The 19,340-nt window shown below is 48.6% G+C and overlaps 1 protein-coding gene across 2 annotated transcripts in view; it reads left to right on the plus strand.

Annotated features, from left to right (window-relative positions):
- TRABD2A (TraB domain containing 2A) overlaps positions 1-19,340 on the plus strand; it is a 56,528-nt gene that overhangs the window by 32,668 nt on the left and 4,520 nt on the right. Inside the window, exons 3-5 of one of the 2 annotated variants that reach the window (XM_014852846.3) lie at positions 8,038-8,184; positions 10,915-11,053; positions 15,847-15,937. In XM_014852846.3, the coding sequence (XP_014708332.3) occupies positions 8,038-8,184; positions 10,915-11,053; positions 15,847-15,937 (377 nt within the window). Of the gene's footprint in view, positions 1-8,037; positions 8,185-10,878; positions 11,054-15,846; positions 15,938-19,340 lie in introns of both variants that reach the window. The other variant, XM_014852845.3, reaches the window with a different exon arrangement.

The following is a 19,340-nucleotide window of genomic DNA, read 5'->3' on the forward strand; positions in this document are numbered from 1 at the left end:
GATAAGGAAGTCTCAGGCTGCATTTATTTCAGAAACAATGGAGGCTAGTCCTGTTTGCCAAACCTTGGCTCTTTCTTCCCTGACTGTCTTAGCTTACATTATAAGGCGTAGCTTCGGTATTTGTTCATGGAAAGGTTTTTATTTGACTGCTTAAAGGCCAAAGGAAGGCAAACAAAAAAGTGGAGGCGATATCTACCTACCTGCCAATCAATCATCTATCTGTCTGTCTCTCTGCTTTTACATGCAGAGACCACCCGTGGAAGGAGTTACAAGACACTGGCAGCAGTGACTGTTTTTCAGGGCGGGTGATTGGGGAACAGAAATGAGAGGGAGATCTGTTTCTTTGTACTGTTTGAAATGTTTACCATATGCATGTTAACTATTAAAAAAGAGTAGAGCTGAGCTGGACATGTTTTAGGGGCTAACTTGTGTCCTCCCCCTCCAAATTCTTACCGTGAAATCCTAACCCTCAGGACGTGTGAGTATGACTTTATTTGGAAACAGGGTCTTTGCAGATGATCAGGTTAAGAGGAAGTCATTATGGTGGGCACTAATTCAATAGGACTGGGTCCTTATAAAAAGTGGGGAAATTTGGACACAGACACACACAGAGGGAGAATGCTATGTGATGACTGGAGTTAATTAACCACAAGCCAAGAATCCAGCAGAAGTTAGAAGAGAGGCCTGGAACAGGTCCTTCGCTAAAACCCTCAGAGGGCGCATGGCTGCCAACCTTGATTTTGGACTTCCAGCTTCCGGAAGTGTGAGACAATATGTTCCTCTTGTGTAAGCCACCCAGTTTGATACAGCAGCCCTCACAAACTAATACAACATTGAGAAAATGTTAGCAGACACGCCAGAGAGAAGGGGCGAGTGGAGACAAGGAGGCAGTGGGTGGCAGGGGGTTGGTTAGGAGGAGGTGAGGGGCCGTGTACATGGCCGGGGGCACTCAGCCAGGACTCCGTGCCGCTCCTTCCCCATGGTTGCCTTCCTGGGCGCCTGCCCCCGGCTCCCAGTTGGACATGCTACCAGCTGCACCTGGGCTTTTGGCTGTCCAGGAGGAGTCCTTGTGCCCCACCTGTACACAGGTGTGATCACCTGTTACTGATCCTGCAACGCTAGGAGGCTGGGTCAGTGACAACTCCCAAGCAGGATGAACTGCCTGGAAGAGGCCTCAGGGGTCAACTTAACCCAATAGAGTTGTTTCTGGGGAATTTGCTAATCTGTGAGTCATATCCTGAAACCCTGTATTTGTCTGATTGGCTCAGACTTTGCCAAGCACAGAAAGAGGAGTAAACTACATAAGAATGACCAACAGTCATTAATCTTGTCAGAGTGTGGGACCTCTAGAGATGGCACGGCAGGTCTCTGAGGACGCTGGGTCTGGACCTCAGTGGTTTTGGTTGGGGCGCGTTTGGGGCCGTGTATTGTTTTTGTGGAGACCTCATGTGCTCCCTGACCCCTGCTCCAGGGCTGTAGAGACTTCCTACAGACCACCAAGGGGTAGTTACCTCCCCTAGCCACCAGGACGGACACCCATGGCCATCCCTAGTGCTCCCCAAAGGATCCCCCTATGGAAGGCACCTCTGGCAGCCCCAGGCGTGGACATTTAGCCAAGGTCTGGGCAGCATAGGTGATAAAGGGCTGCCATCCCCAGGAGGGAGGGCTAGATGGCAGTGACTCACCTTGGGTTGTGTGGTAGGTGGCATGCTAACAGGGGCTCAGAGTCATTGCGAGTGTTTTGACTCCAAGGAAACTCTTGGAGGGCCCTTTGGCCTCACTCAGAGACTTCTTCCTCAGGAACCCATCTCTGGTCTTTTGCCAAGGAGTCTGATTTGTTTCAGGAAAAGTTTTCCCCCCTTGAACACAAACAGCGCTCCAGAGGGCTGCCCGTATCCCTGCTAAGCCACTGAGGGAGGGGTTTGAGGTGCCTGCCTCCTCGGATGACCTGGGCCAAGCTGTCCCTTGAGGTGCTTCTCCGAGCCTTCCTCTGGCTTTCCTTGAATGCGTTTCACCGGACAGACAGCGAGCACAGTGTCCGGTGCTTGGGATCTGCCAGCGAGCATAGCGGGCCAGGACCCAGCTCTTCCCAGCAGAGAAGATCCAGCCCCTTCCGCCCAATCTCTTAGGTGGGCGCTTGAGGCACATTTCTCAGCGACTTCTCTTGTGCTGGCTTTTAAATTGCGAGATGCATAAGGCCTTTCAGAAGGAGTTAGGATATAAAGAAGCACAGGATTAAAGCCCCTAGGGTCGTTAGTGAGAAAGTTGCAGCAGTTCTGGAAGGAAAGATGGGTGATTATAGGAAGTTGTGTTGGAGATTTAAAAAGTGTATTTCTGTCTATTTTAGCAACAAAAAACGATTTAGCACCAACTCATGCACAGTTCACTGTTCAAACTTCCTTAAAAGACGTGCATTTATAGTATGGCCTCCTCAGAGGTACTGGGTGACGCAAGGTGACCTCCTTCCCCTCAAGGCAAAGCAGCAAAGAGATGATCTGGGAAGGGTTTTGGGTTGCTTGTGTATGGGGTCCTGGCAAGCCTGAAATCATAGAACAGAAGTTACCTTTGGGTCTCTCTCTCCTGTCCTCCTCCCAGAGGAGGACGTCTTTCTATGATATACCAGCTCCCTCCCCAGTCCTCTTCCCAGATTCTTCTTGATATGCCCCCCACCACACCCCCAGGTAAAATGAAAACCCCAGAAGGGCAAGGATCATGTCTTTCTTGTTCACTACTGTGTCTTCAGTGCTTGGGTCAGGAGGCACACAATAACTATTTATTGGCTGAATTAATGAATGGAAGATGGAATGAGTGAATGAACTTCAGGAATGGTTAGTACTGTACTTGCTTTGGTTCTACCCTTTATTAGTTGACACAGAAGGAACTCTCATGACACCTTTCATCATTCATTACACTCTCCTATTCTTGATGATGCTCGGTCAAGCAACCACTCAGTTTCCAGAATTCTAGGCCAACCCAGGATCATGACTGGCATTTTGCTCCCTATCCCGCCTCCCTCCCCCTGTGTCTCCCCTTGCTTCTGTCCCCAGACTTTCTGGTGCTTGAGGACCACAGGCCAACAGGGAACTGTCTTTGATGAACACCATTGGCCAGGTCACCGTCCTGATGTCCATCTTCCACCAGGGACCATGTGTAATTCTGAATGGAGACGTATCTGATATCTTGCATCACTGTAATGCACTAACCTCTCCATCAACCATTTTAATGTCCCAAGGAATAGAAGAGTATAGGTGGACGAGGGAAGGGAGATTGGCAGGTGGTATCCCAGTGGCACGACAAGTCCAGGCTTGGATGGTATGTTGAAGAAGATAATTCCAGCTAGTGATAAGCACTGTGGAGAAACTAAAGCAGAGTAATGGGATAGAAACTAATCAGCGGCTGGCAGTGGTGGCCTTTGATGTAGGTGAAGTAAAGCTGCTCTGAGTGCTATCGATGAGCAAAGGTCTGTGGGAAGACCCTGGGTGGACCAAGTGTGCCAAGGGGAGGGAACAGCTAGTGCACAGCCCGAGGCAGACAGCAGACTGGGAATGCCCGCAATTAGGTAACGAATCTCGGATGGTCTGTGAGACAGTAACCAAAGCTTTTACGTTTATAATTTCATAGGACAAATATGAGAAATGACATATTTATACCAGTTAAACTTTCATGGGTATGAGGAAGAATGGAGGGGTCTTTCATTTTTCTTGGGTTTATTTTAAGGGATGGGAGTTCCCTCAAGGTTGGAGGGTTGTGGTCAAGACTATCAGTGCTCGCCTCTTTTAGATTTTCTACTCCTTCTTAGGCAAATGGGAGGACTACATTTCTCAGCTGTCTTGAGGGTTAGCCAAAGCCACATGACTACCTCTAGCCAATGAAATGTGGGAATTCCAGGCTGAGGCATTTAAAAGCTGGTACATCACCTCCATGTTCACTTCCTTTCCTTGCTATGGCATCCCTGGAAACTCTATATTGGCATGGTAGTGTCACAGGATAAATGGAACTAGATTCCTGAGGGACTAGATGGATGAAAGAGCCACTGACCTACTCTGACTTTTGGAGAGCAAGCTGTACACATTTGCTAAACCATTGATTTCATTTGTTATTGTGACATAGCTTATCCTATCCTGACGAATACAAGGGGAGAATATGGGCCTTTAAGAGACTGGAGGCTTGGTCAGGGCAAACACTTAAGGAATAAGCCCAAACGCAGACCTCCCAAAGCTGGTTGAGGGATAAGCACAAATTAATGTGGGCCTTGGGGGTAATGGGGATAAGATTCCACCCCCTATTAGGCAGTTCTGTTCATTTCTCAGGCTGCCTCCCTCCTCCCCCCATCCCTTTTTACTTTCCTGAGAAGTTTGGCGAGTCTGACTTGCCTGGAAATTGTTCCTGTCTGCCTTGCTGTGTGGGATTTTGCCAGGCTTCTTTTGTGAGTATCCGTCCCGCCTCAGACTGTAGGCCTTGACTTTGTCATTTCTAAAATTTGTTAATTCAGTCAAAATTTATTGAATGTCTACAGTGGGCCAGTCCTGTGTGCCAGATGGTAAAGATACAGGGATGAGTAGGACACGATTGCTGCTCTTGAGGTGACCAAACAGGGCAATGTCAATAGCAATGTGATGGAGTTGTCACAAGACGCTCTGGGCTGAAGGGAGATGGGGTTCATTGTGCCTGACAGTGAATATGGAAGCTTCAGGGAGGAGGGGATTCTCCTGCTGCCATTTTAAAGGACGAGTGTGTGTGCCACGTGGAGCAGGGCAGGAAGAGCCTTCCAGGTGGAGGGAATGGCGAGTGCACAGTCACAGCAGCTCAGTTTCTGCGACACGCTGTGGGCCTGCGTCAGCGAGAAGGTGCAGAGTGTATTGGAGGTGGGCCTTCTTTATAATGTCGGCTGTGGGAGATCGTCTGGGTTACTACTTAATGCTTATTGATTAGTGTTTTAAAGGAGAATAAAGTTTTTCTTGTAAAAAAAGCAAAAGTAAAAAAATTTTTCCAAAAACTTTTAAGTGATTATTTGCCCCTTGACTCAGTGGTCCTGGTCTTAGGAATCTATACTAAGGAAATAATTTAAAAATAGAAAAAACTTTCTGCTTTCAGATGCTCTTGATGGTGTAAGCCATGAAAGTTGTTACTTTTTCTTTTTAATGAAGACCTTAATATTTGACAATAGAAAGTTTTGCTAAATTATGGCATTTCACGTAAAATGTGAAGCTAAGCAAGACTTTAGTCATGCAAGGAGATTCCTACACTGTCAGAAAGTGCAGAATGCTAAATTTTATATATAATTCAATCAACTGTATAAAGTATAGGGTCAACTGAAAGGAAATGTACTCACAAGTTGTTAAAAGCAGTTGTAACCTGAGTGTTGAAATTACGGCAATTTAAAATTTCTTTTTTGTACTTTCCTATTTTCTAGATTACCTGCAATGTGTGTGTTACTCTTAATCTGAGTGGAAAAAAGCTTTAGCATACCTTTCCTTCTGACTCCCTTTCTGCCTTCCTCTTTCCCTCTTTTCTCCCTTCTCTCTCTCTGTCTCCCTCTTTTCCGCTCTGCCTCCTTCCTTTCTTCCCAATTTCATATTCCTAGGTCTTTAACTTAAGCCTGATAATTTAAATTAGACCACATGACAAAATCCAGTTACTGCTACTTGGTGGCAGCATACCTCATGTACAGCATAGTGGTGAAGATATTGGGCTCTGGTATTAGACTGTTTGGGTTCAAATCTCTACCTTCATTTACTAACCTATGTGACCTTAAGCAAGATATTTAACTTTTTTTTTTGCCTCATTTTCTTCATCTTTAAAGTAGATGTAACAATAGTCACTACCTTAGGATGTTGGGAGGATTAAATGAGAACATAAACAAAGCAATTAGTAGGGTGCCTGGTACATAGTAAGCACTCAGAAAATCGTTAATGTTATTGGCTTAGTTTTGCTTTGCAAACTTCTTTAAAGCTTAGTCATCAAAAGTAAACAAACAAAGCAAAGACAAATGTCCTAGCAAGGTTTTGTAAGCTTCCCATGAACAGGTGAAATGTCTTTAAGGTGAATGACATTTGAATATGTTGAGAAAGGGCTGAATAAACAAAGTTCTTCTTTAATCTGTGATGTGGCCCATATTATCCTCCCCAGTTTGCAGACTGGCGTGTCCATTAGAATGGGTGGCTTAATCTTCTGTAAATATTAAGAACACCTTAAGAAAAACATTCCAGAAGCAATGGAAACTCTTGGAGGAAGGTCTCTTAGCAACAGGTAAATGGGTTTGTCTGAATGCCTTTAGGAGAACAGCCAAATCCATCCGCAGGTATTTGTGAGCCACCCCGCTCTTGAAGACTTGGTTTGGATGAGTTCCATGGGGACAGAATATGGGAGACCTTGGCCTGGGGCCTGGCGTGCCTGAGAGGTGGGTCATAATGCCCCCCTCATTCCCCTCCAAAGATTTGTTCCAGCTAATCCAAAATCATTTAGCATTTCCCAGTGGTGGTGGATAGGTCCGAATTGTATGACTTTAGAATCCAGGGGCTCGTCTCTGTGGAAGACTGAGTTCCCTCACTTAGACCATAATTTGTGGACATGCACCTGGGCATATCTGCCTGTCTGTCAGCTCATGTCACCGGTAGAGGCGTGGGGAGGGTGGGAACTCAGTATGGCCCAGAAGGTTCTGTCTCAAGATAGAAGAGTCTGGTCTGTGGATCCTTGGGGAGTTGCCCTCTGGGAGAGGACTGAGGTGTCTCTGACAGAGAGGAGGGGACATGTTGAGAGAAGAGAGGAGAGGAAGGGGTTTTACAAAGAGGGACCTGCCCCCTCCCCCTTTGGTTAGGGCCTCAGGAGAGGGACAGCAATTATTAGAGTACCTGAGGGAGGCTGGGGCTTGTAGGAGGGTGTGTAGCAGCAGGCCCACACCGCAGTGGCCTGTGGGACGCAAGTCAACAAGCTTCGCAGCCAATGAGGAGGAGGAAGTGTAAAAGGAGGAAGAAGGGGACTGCATTATCTCCAGGGAACTGAAAACTCCCTGCTGAAGACCTCATGGTCAGAGTGCTCAGACGGACCCCACCTGTCTCTGTTTCAGCAAAGGAGGAGGGAATATTCCAGCAAAGGCAGTATCCTGTACACTGATTACCAGGACAGCATGTGGAAGGAAAGCTGGCAAAGGTGATATATCTGTGTCCATACCCAGGGAGAATGAGAGAGAAAATGCCAGAGCATCCTTGGTGTTGTCAGGAGCCTTGTCGAGGGGACAACCCCAGTTCCCACCTGGTGCCAGAATCCCCGCCTTTCCCCACTCTGACCCAGCTCTCTGGTGCCATGGAGAATTCACTGCTTTGTAAAATTCCTTGAATCTGGATTTTCCCAAAAGATGTTCCAGGGAACCCTTCTCTTGTGATGTGTGCCCCAAATAAGCTTAGGAAACACAGCACACTTCTTCCCCTCGGGGAGAACCACAGTGCACATTGGTGTATCAAAGACTCTGAGAAGGTCCATAAAGATAAAACCTGTTGGATTTTGGGTAGCCCCATTTCCCCCTTTTTTTCCACAATAAGTTCCATTAACAGCCTAGGGATGTAATGAATCCATTAGCTGGCAAATGCTGCACTGATGCTTAGAGAGGACTTGTGTACACTGTGTACATATTCTTGTCCAGTCCTTCATATAACTGAAACATGTTGGTATGTGTGTCCGCCTGTGTGTCCCCAGCCCCGCCCTGCCCCACCCCCAGCTTCTTTAGCTGTTCCTCGCAAGTCAGCTCTTTGGGTCTCCTCGCCTCTTGGTCACTCTTGTGGGAGAATTCCAGGTTGTCTCTGTCCCTTTTAAGGCACTTATCCAGGTGTGATCCGATGCGGGCTGACTTGGGCAGGACTGTCCTCCTTTTCTTTGGACCCCATCCAGGGATGTGCATTCTCCTTTTGAGCAGCTGTGTCCATGTCTTTACATAATGAACGCAGGTGAGGCTATTGCCAACTAGGGACAAAAGAAATGAGATGATGGCTAATGAGTGCTGTGTCAGTGAACTTAAAAGAGACCCGTGTTTTCTCCCCTCAGGTCATCTTTGCTTTGAACCAGACCCTCCTGCAGCAGGAGAGCCTGCGAGCGGGCAGCCTCCGGATCCCCCACACGACAGAGGATCTCATCAAACACTATAACTGCGGGGACCTCAGCTCAGTCATCCTCAGCCATGACAGCTCCCAGGTGAGGGCCCTTGTCCTCTGCCCAGCTCAGCACGCATTTAAATCCAAGAATAAAGACGTTACCTGCTGACACCTGGACATCCTGTGTACAAAGGATCGAGGTCATGAAGGACTCTAAAAATAAAATTGGGCAGATTTAGATGTTGAGTGGGATGCTGTGGCCAAGAAAGGCGTTCTTCATGAAACAAGAACTGAGAGGGGCATTGGTGAGGGTTAATTGCAGGATCCCAGGCAAAGGATGAAGCTTCAAGGGATTCAAGGCAGCAGGCAGCATGGACCAGCCTTCAGGGAGAGGAAGAGATCTGAGTTTGAGAGCTGTCTGGCTGACTTAGGTAACACTTTTGAGAAATGATGGTGCAAAACTTTGGCTGCACTTTTCAGAGGCTTCTAGGAGCATCATGCCACCAGAAGTGATCATGGTATTCTTACCACATGGCACATAGGAAGCTGAGAAGGTCACCAGCATTTCCAGATGTGGGTTCCATCCTGCACTGTGTGGCCCAGCTGGTGCAGTGAGTGGACACACAGGACAGACCTTGCCTGTGGGCTATCAAGGGGAAGGATGAGGCTGGTCAGGGCTCAGAGGATTGCAACCTCCCTCACAGGGTGGAGGTGGAATGGATATTTGTTACGCTTTTGTCAACATGCTTCTCATGGGACAAACCAGGACTTCCTCCCCTCCCCCCACTAAGATCAAGTGGAAGTGGCAAGTGCCAGCCAAGCTTCCAAGATAGGGAGTGTGTTGTCTCTACCAATTCATGCAGGAGGACACTGGAGAAAGAGAGAAAGGAGCAGGTGGGTGTGAGCGATGCTGTCCAGGCCTGGTAGCTCTGGGGGCCTGTCCTATGGGAATGTGAATGACTGTAAGAGGTGAGAAATGGCAGCACTGGGGGAGGGACACTGGAGGCTGAATCCAGCATTGCCCCGCAAGTGTCAAAGACATGGTGAGCTTTCCAGAGAGCCTAGAGTGGGAGGAAATAAAACCAAGGCAAGCAAACAAGAGGAATGGGGAGACAACTACATGAAAGAAGGAATAGTAGAGTTTATGGTGGTGATAATTCTCTGTGCACTCTTGGTGGGGGTGGGGGAAGTGGGGAGAGACGTCAAGATCAAATGGGAAATTAAATTTGAAGCTGCCAAAAAAGTTAACATGGGTGGAATGCAAATTCTATGGGCAAATAGTAAGGCTGACGGAGCAGTTAGGGTGAGAATGAGTCACGCCTTTCTCACCTGTGGCTCGGGCACACCCGTCCTGCTCACAGGTGGTGTAGGGTATTGGGAATGTGCCTGCCATTGTGGGTGAGGGCCAGGCTGGCCAGGGCCCAGGGGCACGGGGCGTGGGTCACGTCTGGCGTTTAGAAGGTGGAGCAAGGCCGCAGTGGGAGACCACCCCGCGTGTTCTGCTGCCCGTGTGGAGAGGCTGTGCAAACGGAGGGCTCTGCTGAAGAGAAGAGATTTCGGGAAATGGACAGGAGAATCTTACACAAATGACGTGATTTTAAAAAGATGATAATGGAGAAGAGGAAGGTTTTTGATTTGAAAATGAAAGAATATCATATCAAGAATATAGCAAAAAGATCTCTTAGCCCTAAAATGACAATTGATGGCTACCTTACAGAGGGTGAGGATTTTCGAAAGGTCTTTGAGAGGCTACTGGAAGAAGGAGAAGCAGGCAGGGTAGATATCCTGCTCTATATTTGACTGAGGTAACGGTTAACCTTGCTAAATCCCTGGGTAGAGGAGTGAACATGAGCCCAGGAGAAGAGGTGGGGAGGCCCAGGTTTGGGAAGCCAGAGAGCCGAGGGCGTACCGATAAAACAGTGTGTGTCCGCCTCACCCACACCACGGTGTTGCAAGAATTGATTGCTTTGAGATCACAGTTTTGGTGTCATAGCACTCTCTTGTTAGCCGAAATACTGAAATTGGCTAACACGTGTAGCTGAATCAAGTGAAATATTTGCTAGGAGGGCAAAGAACATTGGAGAAAGCAAGAAGGAGAAATAGGAATTGGAGAAATAACGAAAATTTAAACGTATGGGATTTATAAAACAGTGGAATGTTTGTTTTTTTAAAAGATTGGCACCTGAGCTAACATCTATTGCCAATCTTTTTTTTTCCCTTTTCCTTCTTCTCCCCAAAGCCTCCCAGTACATAGTTGTATATTCTAGTTGCAGGTCCTTCTAGTTGTGCAATGTGAGGTGCTAGGTCCGTGCCCAGGATCCAAACTGGTGAAACCCTGGGCCGCCAAAGCAGAGTGCATGAACTTAACCATTTGGCCACAGGGCCAGCCCCAAAGTCGAATGTTTATAGAAATTCCATGTATTTGGTAGTAGAATCAATTACTGATTCTAAACTAGGTAACTATGTAAAATTATTTTTATAAAGAAAGCATATGTGAATCCAACAAGTTAAAACTACGATGTGCTGTCCCAGCATTTTAAATGGAACAGAAGGACTGTTTTAAGTAGCTTAAGAGTTCTTTCAGTGTTCTTCACTTGATATCTTTTCACCTGGGTTACAGAGAATGATGTTAGAGTTTGAACGGTAGCAGGCAGGAGACTCCAAGCATGGGGTGTCACTCTTTATTTTTCTTCTCACAGCGTCTTGACTCTCTAGGCTGGGTGATTTGGTGCTCAAATTAAGCAACTTCATTAATAACTCTCTTGCCCTTTTTTTCTCCTTTATTTTGGTGGAGGTTCCCAATTTTATTAATGCCACGCTCCCACCTCAGGAGCTCATCACTGCTCAAGAGATCGACAGCTACTTCCGCCAGGAGCTTATCTACAAGCGGAATGAGAGGATGGGGAAGCGAGTGAAGGCTCTTCTGGAGGAGTTCCCTGACAAAGGCTTTTTCTTTGCCTTTGGAGCTGGTGAGTTGTAGGTTCCCTCTGATTGGACTCTGGGCTCTGATGCATCTCCCATGGGGCGGATGCTGAGGTGGGCCTCAGGTAGAAGGTGAGATGAATGACACCTTCTTTGACTTATTTCAGTTGTAAAGTGGCTCCAGCTGGTGCCTGAGTATCCAGCGTGGTTGAAACGTTGCTGGACGGGCTGGTGCATGTGACATCAGCTCTCTCTCCACGTGGGACTCCTGATGCACTCCCCAGCTGGAAAGGCATTTCTCTCTCTTCTGAACTCAGCTCTTACTCCCAACTTCCTTCTGGTACCTTTCACTTTTTTACCTTCCACTAAAATTGTGTGTCTTCTCTCTCCTATCTGACTATGAGCCTCCCAAGTGTAAGGCCTGGGGTTCCCACATCACCTATTACTAACTTTGACCGTGAACGTGGAGGCAGATGGGGAAATTATTATCTTTTGTGGGTCTTTTGTTTCTTTGAGCAATTCGAACACAACTTTGCAGCCTCTGGAATTAAGGACAGAAATGCCAGAGGCTGGGTACTGTGCAGAAGGAGCATTTGCTGGCCTTAGGCTTTCTCTTTTCAATTCTTCCACTACTTCATAAACTTGGACAAGACACTTTGCTCAGTTTCTTTTTACCAGTAAAATGAGGGGTTGGAGAGAAGCACTTCTGGAAGGGCAGAGTGAGTGATCCAGCATGATCTCCTGATCTCAAGATCCTTAGCTTAATTACATCTGCAAAATCTTTTTTTGGGGGGGACCATTAAGCAGCCTGCCACAATATCTGAGAATGAATTATTGTAATCCCCCATACTAACAGAATAAAGAACAAGAACCACAATGATCATTTTAATAGGTGCAGAAAAAGCGTTTGATAAAATGCAACTCTTTCATGATAAAAACACTCATCAAATTAGGAATAGAAGGGAACTTCATCAGCCTGTTAAAGAATCGCTATGAAAAACCCACATTAACATCCCATTTAATGATGAAAGACTGGATGCTTACCCCTAAGATGAGGAACAAGACAAGATGTCTGCCCTCACCACTTCTCTTCCACATTGTGCTGAAGGTTCTAGCCAGGGAAATCAGACAAGGAAAAGAAATAAAAGCCATCCACATTGGAAAGGAGGAAGTAAAATGTGTCTTTTCTCAGATGATGTGATCTTGTATATAGAAAATCTTAAATAATCCACAACAAAACCATTAGAAGTCATAACCGAGTTCGGGATACAAGGATGCAGGATACAAGATCAATATACAAAAGTCAGTTGTATTTTATACCCTGGGAATGAATAATCTGCAAATGCAATTAAGAAAGCAGTTCCCTTTACAACAGCATAAAAAAATACTTAGGGCTGAACTTAACAAATGAAGTGCAAGATGTACAATAAACTAAAAATCATTGAAAGAAATTAAAGAAGACCTAAATGAATGAAAAGACATCTCATGTTCATGGATTGGAAGACGTAATAAATATGGTAAAGATGACAATAGCCCCAAATTGAGCTATAGATTCAATGCAATCCCTATAAATCTCAGCTGATGAAAAGGTTTTAAAATTAGACAGTAGTGATGGTTGCACAACTTTGTGAATGCTACAAAAATCACTGAATTGTATGCTTAAAACAATTTTTTTTGCCATTTTTTTTTTTTTTTGGATGAGGAAGATTGCCCCTGAGCTAATATCTGTGCCAATCTTTCTCTATTTTGTATGTGGGATGCTGCCACAGCATGGCTTGATGAGCAGTGTGTAGGTCCACTCTTGGGATCTGAACTCGAGAAACTTGGGTTACTGAAGCGGAGTGCAGGAACTTAACCACTATGCCACTGGGCCGGCTGCCTGAATTGTATACTTTAAAAGGATGAATTTTACGTTATGTGAATTATATTCAAATAAAGCTGTTATAGAAAAAGTGAGGGGTTGGGCTCCTATATCCTGTTTGTTGAAAAGATCTATGTGAGACAAACGGCAGTCTCTGCCTTCTCTAGTCCCCTGTGAGCCTGTGTGAGTGGTTTTGCTCTTCCTGAGTCCTGTATTCCATGGTTGGATTGTGCACTTGTGCTGTGTTGCACTGAGTCAGTGTCTGGCCTGTCTCAACAAATGACTTTCTCTAACCAAGCTGTTAGCCCTCACTCTGCAGGCACCCCGACGGGTGTCAGACCCCAGATGCCCCCCTGGCTTATCCGCCTGGTGGGGGTGATGGTGGCCCTCCATTAGCACACAGAGTCTGTGGCTTTGTCCCAGGGCTGTGCCAGGTTAGGGAGGATGGAAGGTTCCAGGTGCTGGAGCCTGCAAGAGCTGGGTGCTCAAGGCTGCCCTCCTCTGAGTGTAAGCTTTGGCCTTTCACTCACACTCCATTGATCTCTCAAAAGCATCCCTGATGTCCACTGTTGGGATAACGCGGCCCTGGGTGCAGGGGACAGGCAGACGCTTTGAGATGACAGCTGCCTGTGCTGTGGTGTGTTCTGGGCTGGTGTGAGGCTGAGCAGCAGTTTGACCAGCGGCCCGTTGGCGGGTTGGACCTGAGCAGTTTGGAGGGCAGGCCCTCGGGATGGGGATTGTGCAGACAGATGGCACAGGAGAGACTGTGGCGCCTGGGTGGGCCTGATTCTCACGCACAGTTGATCATATTGCTGCACCGCTGGACGGAGGCCTCGCAGCCCCCAGGCGCCGTGGGTGTCAGGAGTGCCCTGGAGCTCGGCCGAGGCCAGGCCATCTTCCCGGGGCTGCCTTCTCCACCACGAGTCCATGTCTCTTCGTGCCTTCTGAAGGCTGAGTTGACCAGAGGGAACTACAGACAGTCAGAAATTACTCCCAAACGCTTAGCCTTGGCAGTGTAAAATTCAAAAAGCCGTGTGGTTAGCAAACTTTTAATTGTAAAGTGAGGATAATCCAAACCTGAAAGCTCCAGAGCTTTAAAATCAAACAGCAAATTTTCTCATGGGGATCTGGAGATAAAATTTAAAGGTGAGGGGCTGGCCCCGTGGCCGAGTGGTTAGGTTCACGTACTCCGCTTCGGAGGCCCAGGGTTTCACCGGTTCGAATCCTGGGTGCGAACATGGCACTGTTCATCAAGCCATGCTGAGGAAGCATCCCATGTGCCACAACTGGAAGGACTCACAACTAAAAATACACAACTATATACCGGGGGGCTTTGGAGAGAAAAAGGAAAAATAAAATCATTAAAAAAAAAAATTTAAAGGTGAGAAACAAAGCTCCCCTTTGGAGTTGGAGGAAAACTGAAGTCAAACAGAAGAGCTTGGGGCCATAATGAGAAAACATGGCTGATAGGGACTCTTCGTTCCCTCGATAAATATCTTTTTCATTCCTAATTGGTTGAGATTGTGGACACTGGAGCCAGACGACCTGGGTTCAAGTCGCAGTTTGCTTCATCTCTCTGTGCCTCATTTTCCTAATCTGTAAAATGGGATAATAATTCACCTACCTTATAGGGTTGTTGTTGGGGTGCTAAATCATGTGTAAAGGATGAGGACAGTGCCCCGCATCTGCACTGCCTAATGCGCAGTAAACATTAGCTCCTTTTATGATGGTGATTACTCCCCGCCCGTGGGCTTGGTAAAGGCTGGGGGAGTGAGGGTGGCGACACAACTCTGAGGGCCTCCTGCCCCCTCTCTCCTAGTCCAGGCAGAAGCTACACGCGGGTTTGCTGCACTTCTGCAGCGGGGCTAATCTGGGCCTTGGCAGTGTCCCTTTCATCTGAGTCATCAGTCTTGTCCCTCCTCAATCCTGGGGTCATCGAGTCTGTCGACAGTTGGACCGAGAATGTAGTAGAGCCCAGGATCTTCTGCTTCCCACGCTCCCGAAGGCTGCTCCGTGTTCACTGCGCTTCTCAGAGCTGTGGAGTCAGGACAAGGGAGAGGCTCACAGACCCACTGTCGACCTCTCCTGCAGTTTGGGTGTTTCCTTATTTGCTTTCCCAGGCTCCTTCCGGCTGGCGAGTATTCAGTTGTCAAAATTGCATAGACCCTGGAGCGAAATGGCCTGGGTTTAGATTCTGCTTGGCTGCTTCTTAGTGTGCGAAGTCCTGAACCTATTTTACCTCCGTTTTCCATTTTAAAATGGAGAATAACAATGCCTCTAATGTTCTGCTGGATCAGAGGACAGGGTGCTGCAATTTAATTAGCCACTTAGGACATTAAAGTGCCATAAACTGTCACAGAAAGGGACATTGTGACCCCAGAGGATCATGTCCCTTCTGAGCATCAAAACCTGAAATGAAGTAAGATGAACTCCAGGATCTACCCTTGGCCTTTAACATATTTAAGATTCCAGTGTAAGCTTCTCTCGTTGATCTTTGCTGCTTTTTATTTATAAGGAAAAAAATGAAATAAAATTCAGGTTGAGGCTTCCAGCTCTGGTGGCTTCTGTTAAATGGAGGTTTTTATTGTGCATTTGTAATTGTGGGTAGGACAGAAGGGGGCGTGGGTCTCAGAGATGGTTAGTTTATACACACGAGAATGATAGGACTGTTAGCACTGGATTCAGAGGTGGAAGGTTGGGATTTGGCGTCTAGGCTCTCCTCTTAGCTGTGTGACTCCGGGCAGCTCACTGCACCCTTCTGAACCTCAGTGTCCTCATCTCAGAAACATTGCTTATCCCACCCCGCCAGCCTTCCAGGACTGTCAGGAAGCCCAACTGCAGAAGCTCTCTGGAACTGTATTCAGCTGGAGAGATGGGAAGGGGGTTGGCAGGGTTCTTTCTCGGACGGGGTGTGTGTTTGGGGAGCATGTTTAGTGGCCATGAGAGCTGCCATATTTCTGATCGTTTTTCTTGCTGCAGGTCATTTCATGGGCAACAACACGGTGCTCGATGTTTTGCGGCGTGAAGGCTATGAGGTGGAACACGCCCCCGCTGGACGACCCATCCACAGGTAACCTTCCAGCGCTTCTGTGCTGGTTGGGGAGCAGCTAGGGGAGTGGAGACCCCCACGGGGATGCCTGGGGGCCAGGGTGGGCTGTATCCCGAGGGGCTCCAGAGGGCCCCAGCATGGCCATTACCCCCCGGCCTGGGAGAACTGGCCACTAAGTGGACACTTGGCTCCCGGGTCAACTGGCGACCCTTGGGGGCCGGGGCTGTGTCAGACACGGGTTGTGTGGCCGAGCACTTTGGGCAGCAGAGGCCACACTGGCCTTTTCCACAGTCCTGGGGGCCCCAGAGGGGTGATTAGGCTCAGTGTCCTTCGACCTGGGCATTTGGGAAGTTCTAGGGAGAGAGATGGTGGAATCAGTCATAAGGTGCAGGGACTGCCTGTCAGACCCATCTCGGGGCAGGAGCAAAGCCCCTTCGCTTTCTCAGAGCTGTTTCTTCCCCCAGGTCTGTTTATTTCTCGGTTTTATGCAGAGCCACCCTCTGGCCCTGTGGACCCTTCTGTAAGGAACTCAGGAGGCGCAGACTCCACTCCCCAGCAGTGCTGCTGACCCTATGCTGGCCTCCCTGCTAGTCTTCCGCCCCATTTCCAGTCCTAGTGGGCGCAAGGCGGTCCTTCCCCTCGCTCTGTACTGGTTTGCTTGGGCTGCCGTAACAAAATACCAGACTGGGCTGCTGAAACAACAGAATCTTATTTTTTCACAGTTCTGGAGGCCAGAGGTCCAAAATCAAGGCGTGGGCAGGGTTGGTTTCTCCTGGGGGAGGGCCGCCTTCTCCCTGTCCCCACATGGCCTTTCCTCCTTGTGCACACAATCCTAGTGCCTCTGTGTGCTCAAATTTCCTCTTCTTTTAAGGACACTAGTCAGAGTGGATTAGGACCCCACCCTAATGGCCTCATATTAAGTTAAGCACCTCTTTAAAGGCTCTGTCTCCAAATACAGTCGCATTCTGAGGACCTGGGTGTTAGGGCTTCAACATGGGAATTTCAGGGGGACACAATTCAGCCCCTTCCTCTCACCCCTACTCCCTCCAGATCATGGTCACCAGCGCCCCCTCCTGGCAGAGATCTCAGCTGGAGTGAGAGAGGACGCCAGGAGGGAAATGCCTGGCTCTGTGCTGAGGGGATAGAGAGGGGGGCCAGCTGTCGTGTCTGCCTGATGGCTGCCCTCCTCCCGGTCCCCTCTTTGTCCTTGGAAGATCCCTCTCCACCTCATGTTGTCTCGAGCCAACTCCTCTCCCTATGCCCTCACTCCGGAGGGTCTTTCCCCAGAGTCCAGTTTGCATCCCAGGAGCCATGACTCTCCCAGTCTCCCTCTCAGTGGGAAAGCTTGGCTACCTGTGGGCTAGTCGTATCCCCTGCCTCTCTCCACACCTGACATTCAGTGTGTCAGTAACAGAGTTCTTCACATAGCACTTTCTAGTTCACAAAAGCCCTCGCCTGAGACTTCTCCTTTTCTACCTTCACCGGGCCTCCGGTTTCCTCCATTAAAGCCTCTCTGGGATTTGCCCCTCTTCTCCATGCCCCTGGCTGCTGCCCTCTGCTCTCTTCTGTACCTTTCTGTGAGACTAATCTTGCGAGTGTCCCTTACTCAGAAACCTTCAGTGACTTCTTATTGTCCTCTTCCAAAGTCCAGTTTCTTCATGCTGATGTCTCAGCACCCAGACTACATTTTTCCGGCACAGGCAGGCTTCTTGCATCAGAAAGCCTTCTGTCCTTGTCGCTGCCTCTCCACCTTCGCTGATGCTTGTTCCCCTGTCTGAAGTGCCCTCCCCTCCTCCCCTGTCAGGGAAACTGCTGCCTCTCCTTCCATCAGCTCAGCTGACTGCTCAGGTCTCCATCCGTCTCTCTCTCCTGTTCTCCTTCAGCTCTGAAGGGAGAACCCAGCTCTTAGTGGTTCTCTGCTTGTTTTGGGGGGACTGTGGGTCTTTCCTCACCCGTTGGACTGTGTACTCCTGGAAAGCAGGGTGGGCTGGGCCCCCTGACCCCTTCTCAGCCCCCAGCCCCAGGCTGACTGCCTGGGCTGGGGTTTGGCACACTATCCTTGGGGTGCTGGAAAGGGCCCCGCCTAAGAGTGTGTGTGCGTGTGTGTGTGTGCGTGTGTGTGTGTGCGTGTGTGTTGATGGTTGCTCCCAGCCTCCCTAATTCTGCTCTAACCCTGACGCCTGCCCCTGAGTGAAAAGAGTCAGGAATCCATATTTTTAAAATCTCTTCCTGAGCTTCTGATGCAGAGTGAGGGGTGAGAACCAGTGTTGTCATCACACTGGGCTGATCACACTTCCCAGGGGAGGAAAAGATCATTTATTGATCGATTGTCAGGTGGGAGCCGGTTCATAGGGCCTCTCAGTTAACCCTCAAAACCAGCCTGTGAGGTGACTGTTTCTTCTCCTTTACGGATGAAGAAATGAACAGTCACCTAGCCAATCAGATCCGGGATACAGCTCGGACCCCTCCGCCTGCACAACCCTTTTCTTTCTGCCTTTTCTTCTCCCACTTTGTACTTCCCAGCCCCTTCGTCTTTGTTCATGCAGTTTCCTCTGCCGGGGACTCATTCATTGCCCCTGGCCCTAATTCCATCAGAATCTGTGAGAGCTGGCACAAACGTCACACCTTCCTCCCTACTCCAGCCTGGGGTCTGCCTCTTGCATGATCCCGAGGAGTTTGGTGTGTGCTTCTGCAGGAGCTGTCCTGACAGCTGGCACACAGTAAGTGCTCCATTAGGTAGTGTCTAAGAGTTTCTAGTGGTGAACTTACCTACAGTGCTCCTAGGGGAGGGGAGGGAGCATGACAGCTGCAAAGGAGCTCCTGTTCAGGGAGAAGAAGGGGCGCAGGGCTAAGGGCCCAGAGTGGAGGAAATGCCCACAGTGAAGGGGCTGGCGAGGACCAGGGGCGTGGCGGTGGAGATCCCTGCTTCCTTCTTCCCCTTCTCAGCAGCCATGTGATAATCCTTGAGGGATGATTCAGATCCATATGGAACTTGAATCCAGGGCAGGCTGGTGTGGGTGGGGGCAGGAGGGCTGCTAATACTCGGTAGGCCAGTATTAGGAAGACAGAGATGGGGTGTATATTGGGGTGAGGTGAGGGCAACTGGCAGCCACTACCCTCCACCTGAGAGCAGGCTGGAATACACAGGAAATGCTCCTGGCTATGAAGCTGCCCTTCCCAGGGCAGAGAAGAGGAAGGGATGGGGGTCCTGTTGGGCTGGTCCTGAGGATGTAGACAGCTGCCCTTCTACTTTTCCCAGGCTAATGGATGCCGTATTAGTTTTTTCCCTGTATAAATTACCATAAACGCAGTGACTTCAAACAACACACATATATTATCTCACAGTTGTGTAGATCAGAAGCCTGTTGCAGGTTGCACTGGGCTGAAATCAGATGTTGGTAGGGCTGTGGTCCCTTCTGGAGGC

Source organism: Equus asinus, chromosome 6, assembly GCF_041296235.1.
Source record: "Equus asinus isolate D_3611 breed Donkey chromosome 6, EquAss-T2T_v2, whole genome shotgun sequence".
NCBI lineage: Eukaryota > Metazoa > Chordata > Mammalia > Perissodactyla > Equidae > Equus > Equus asinus.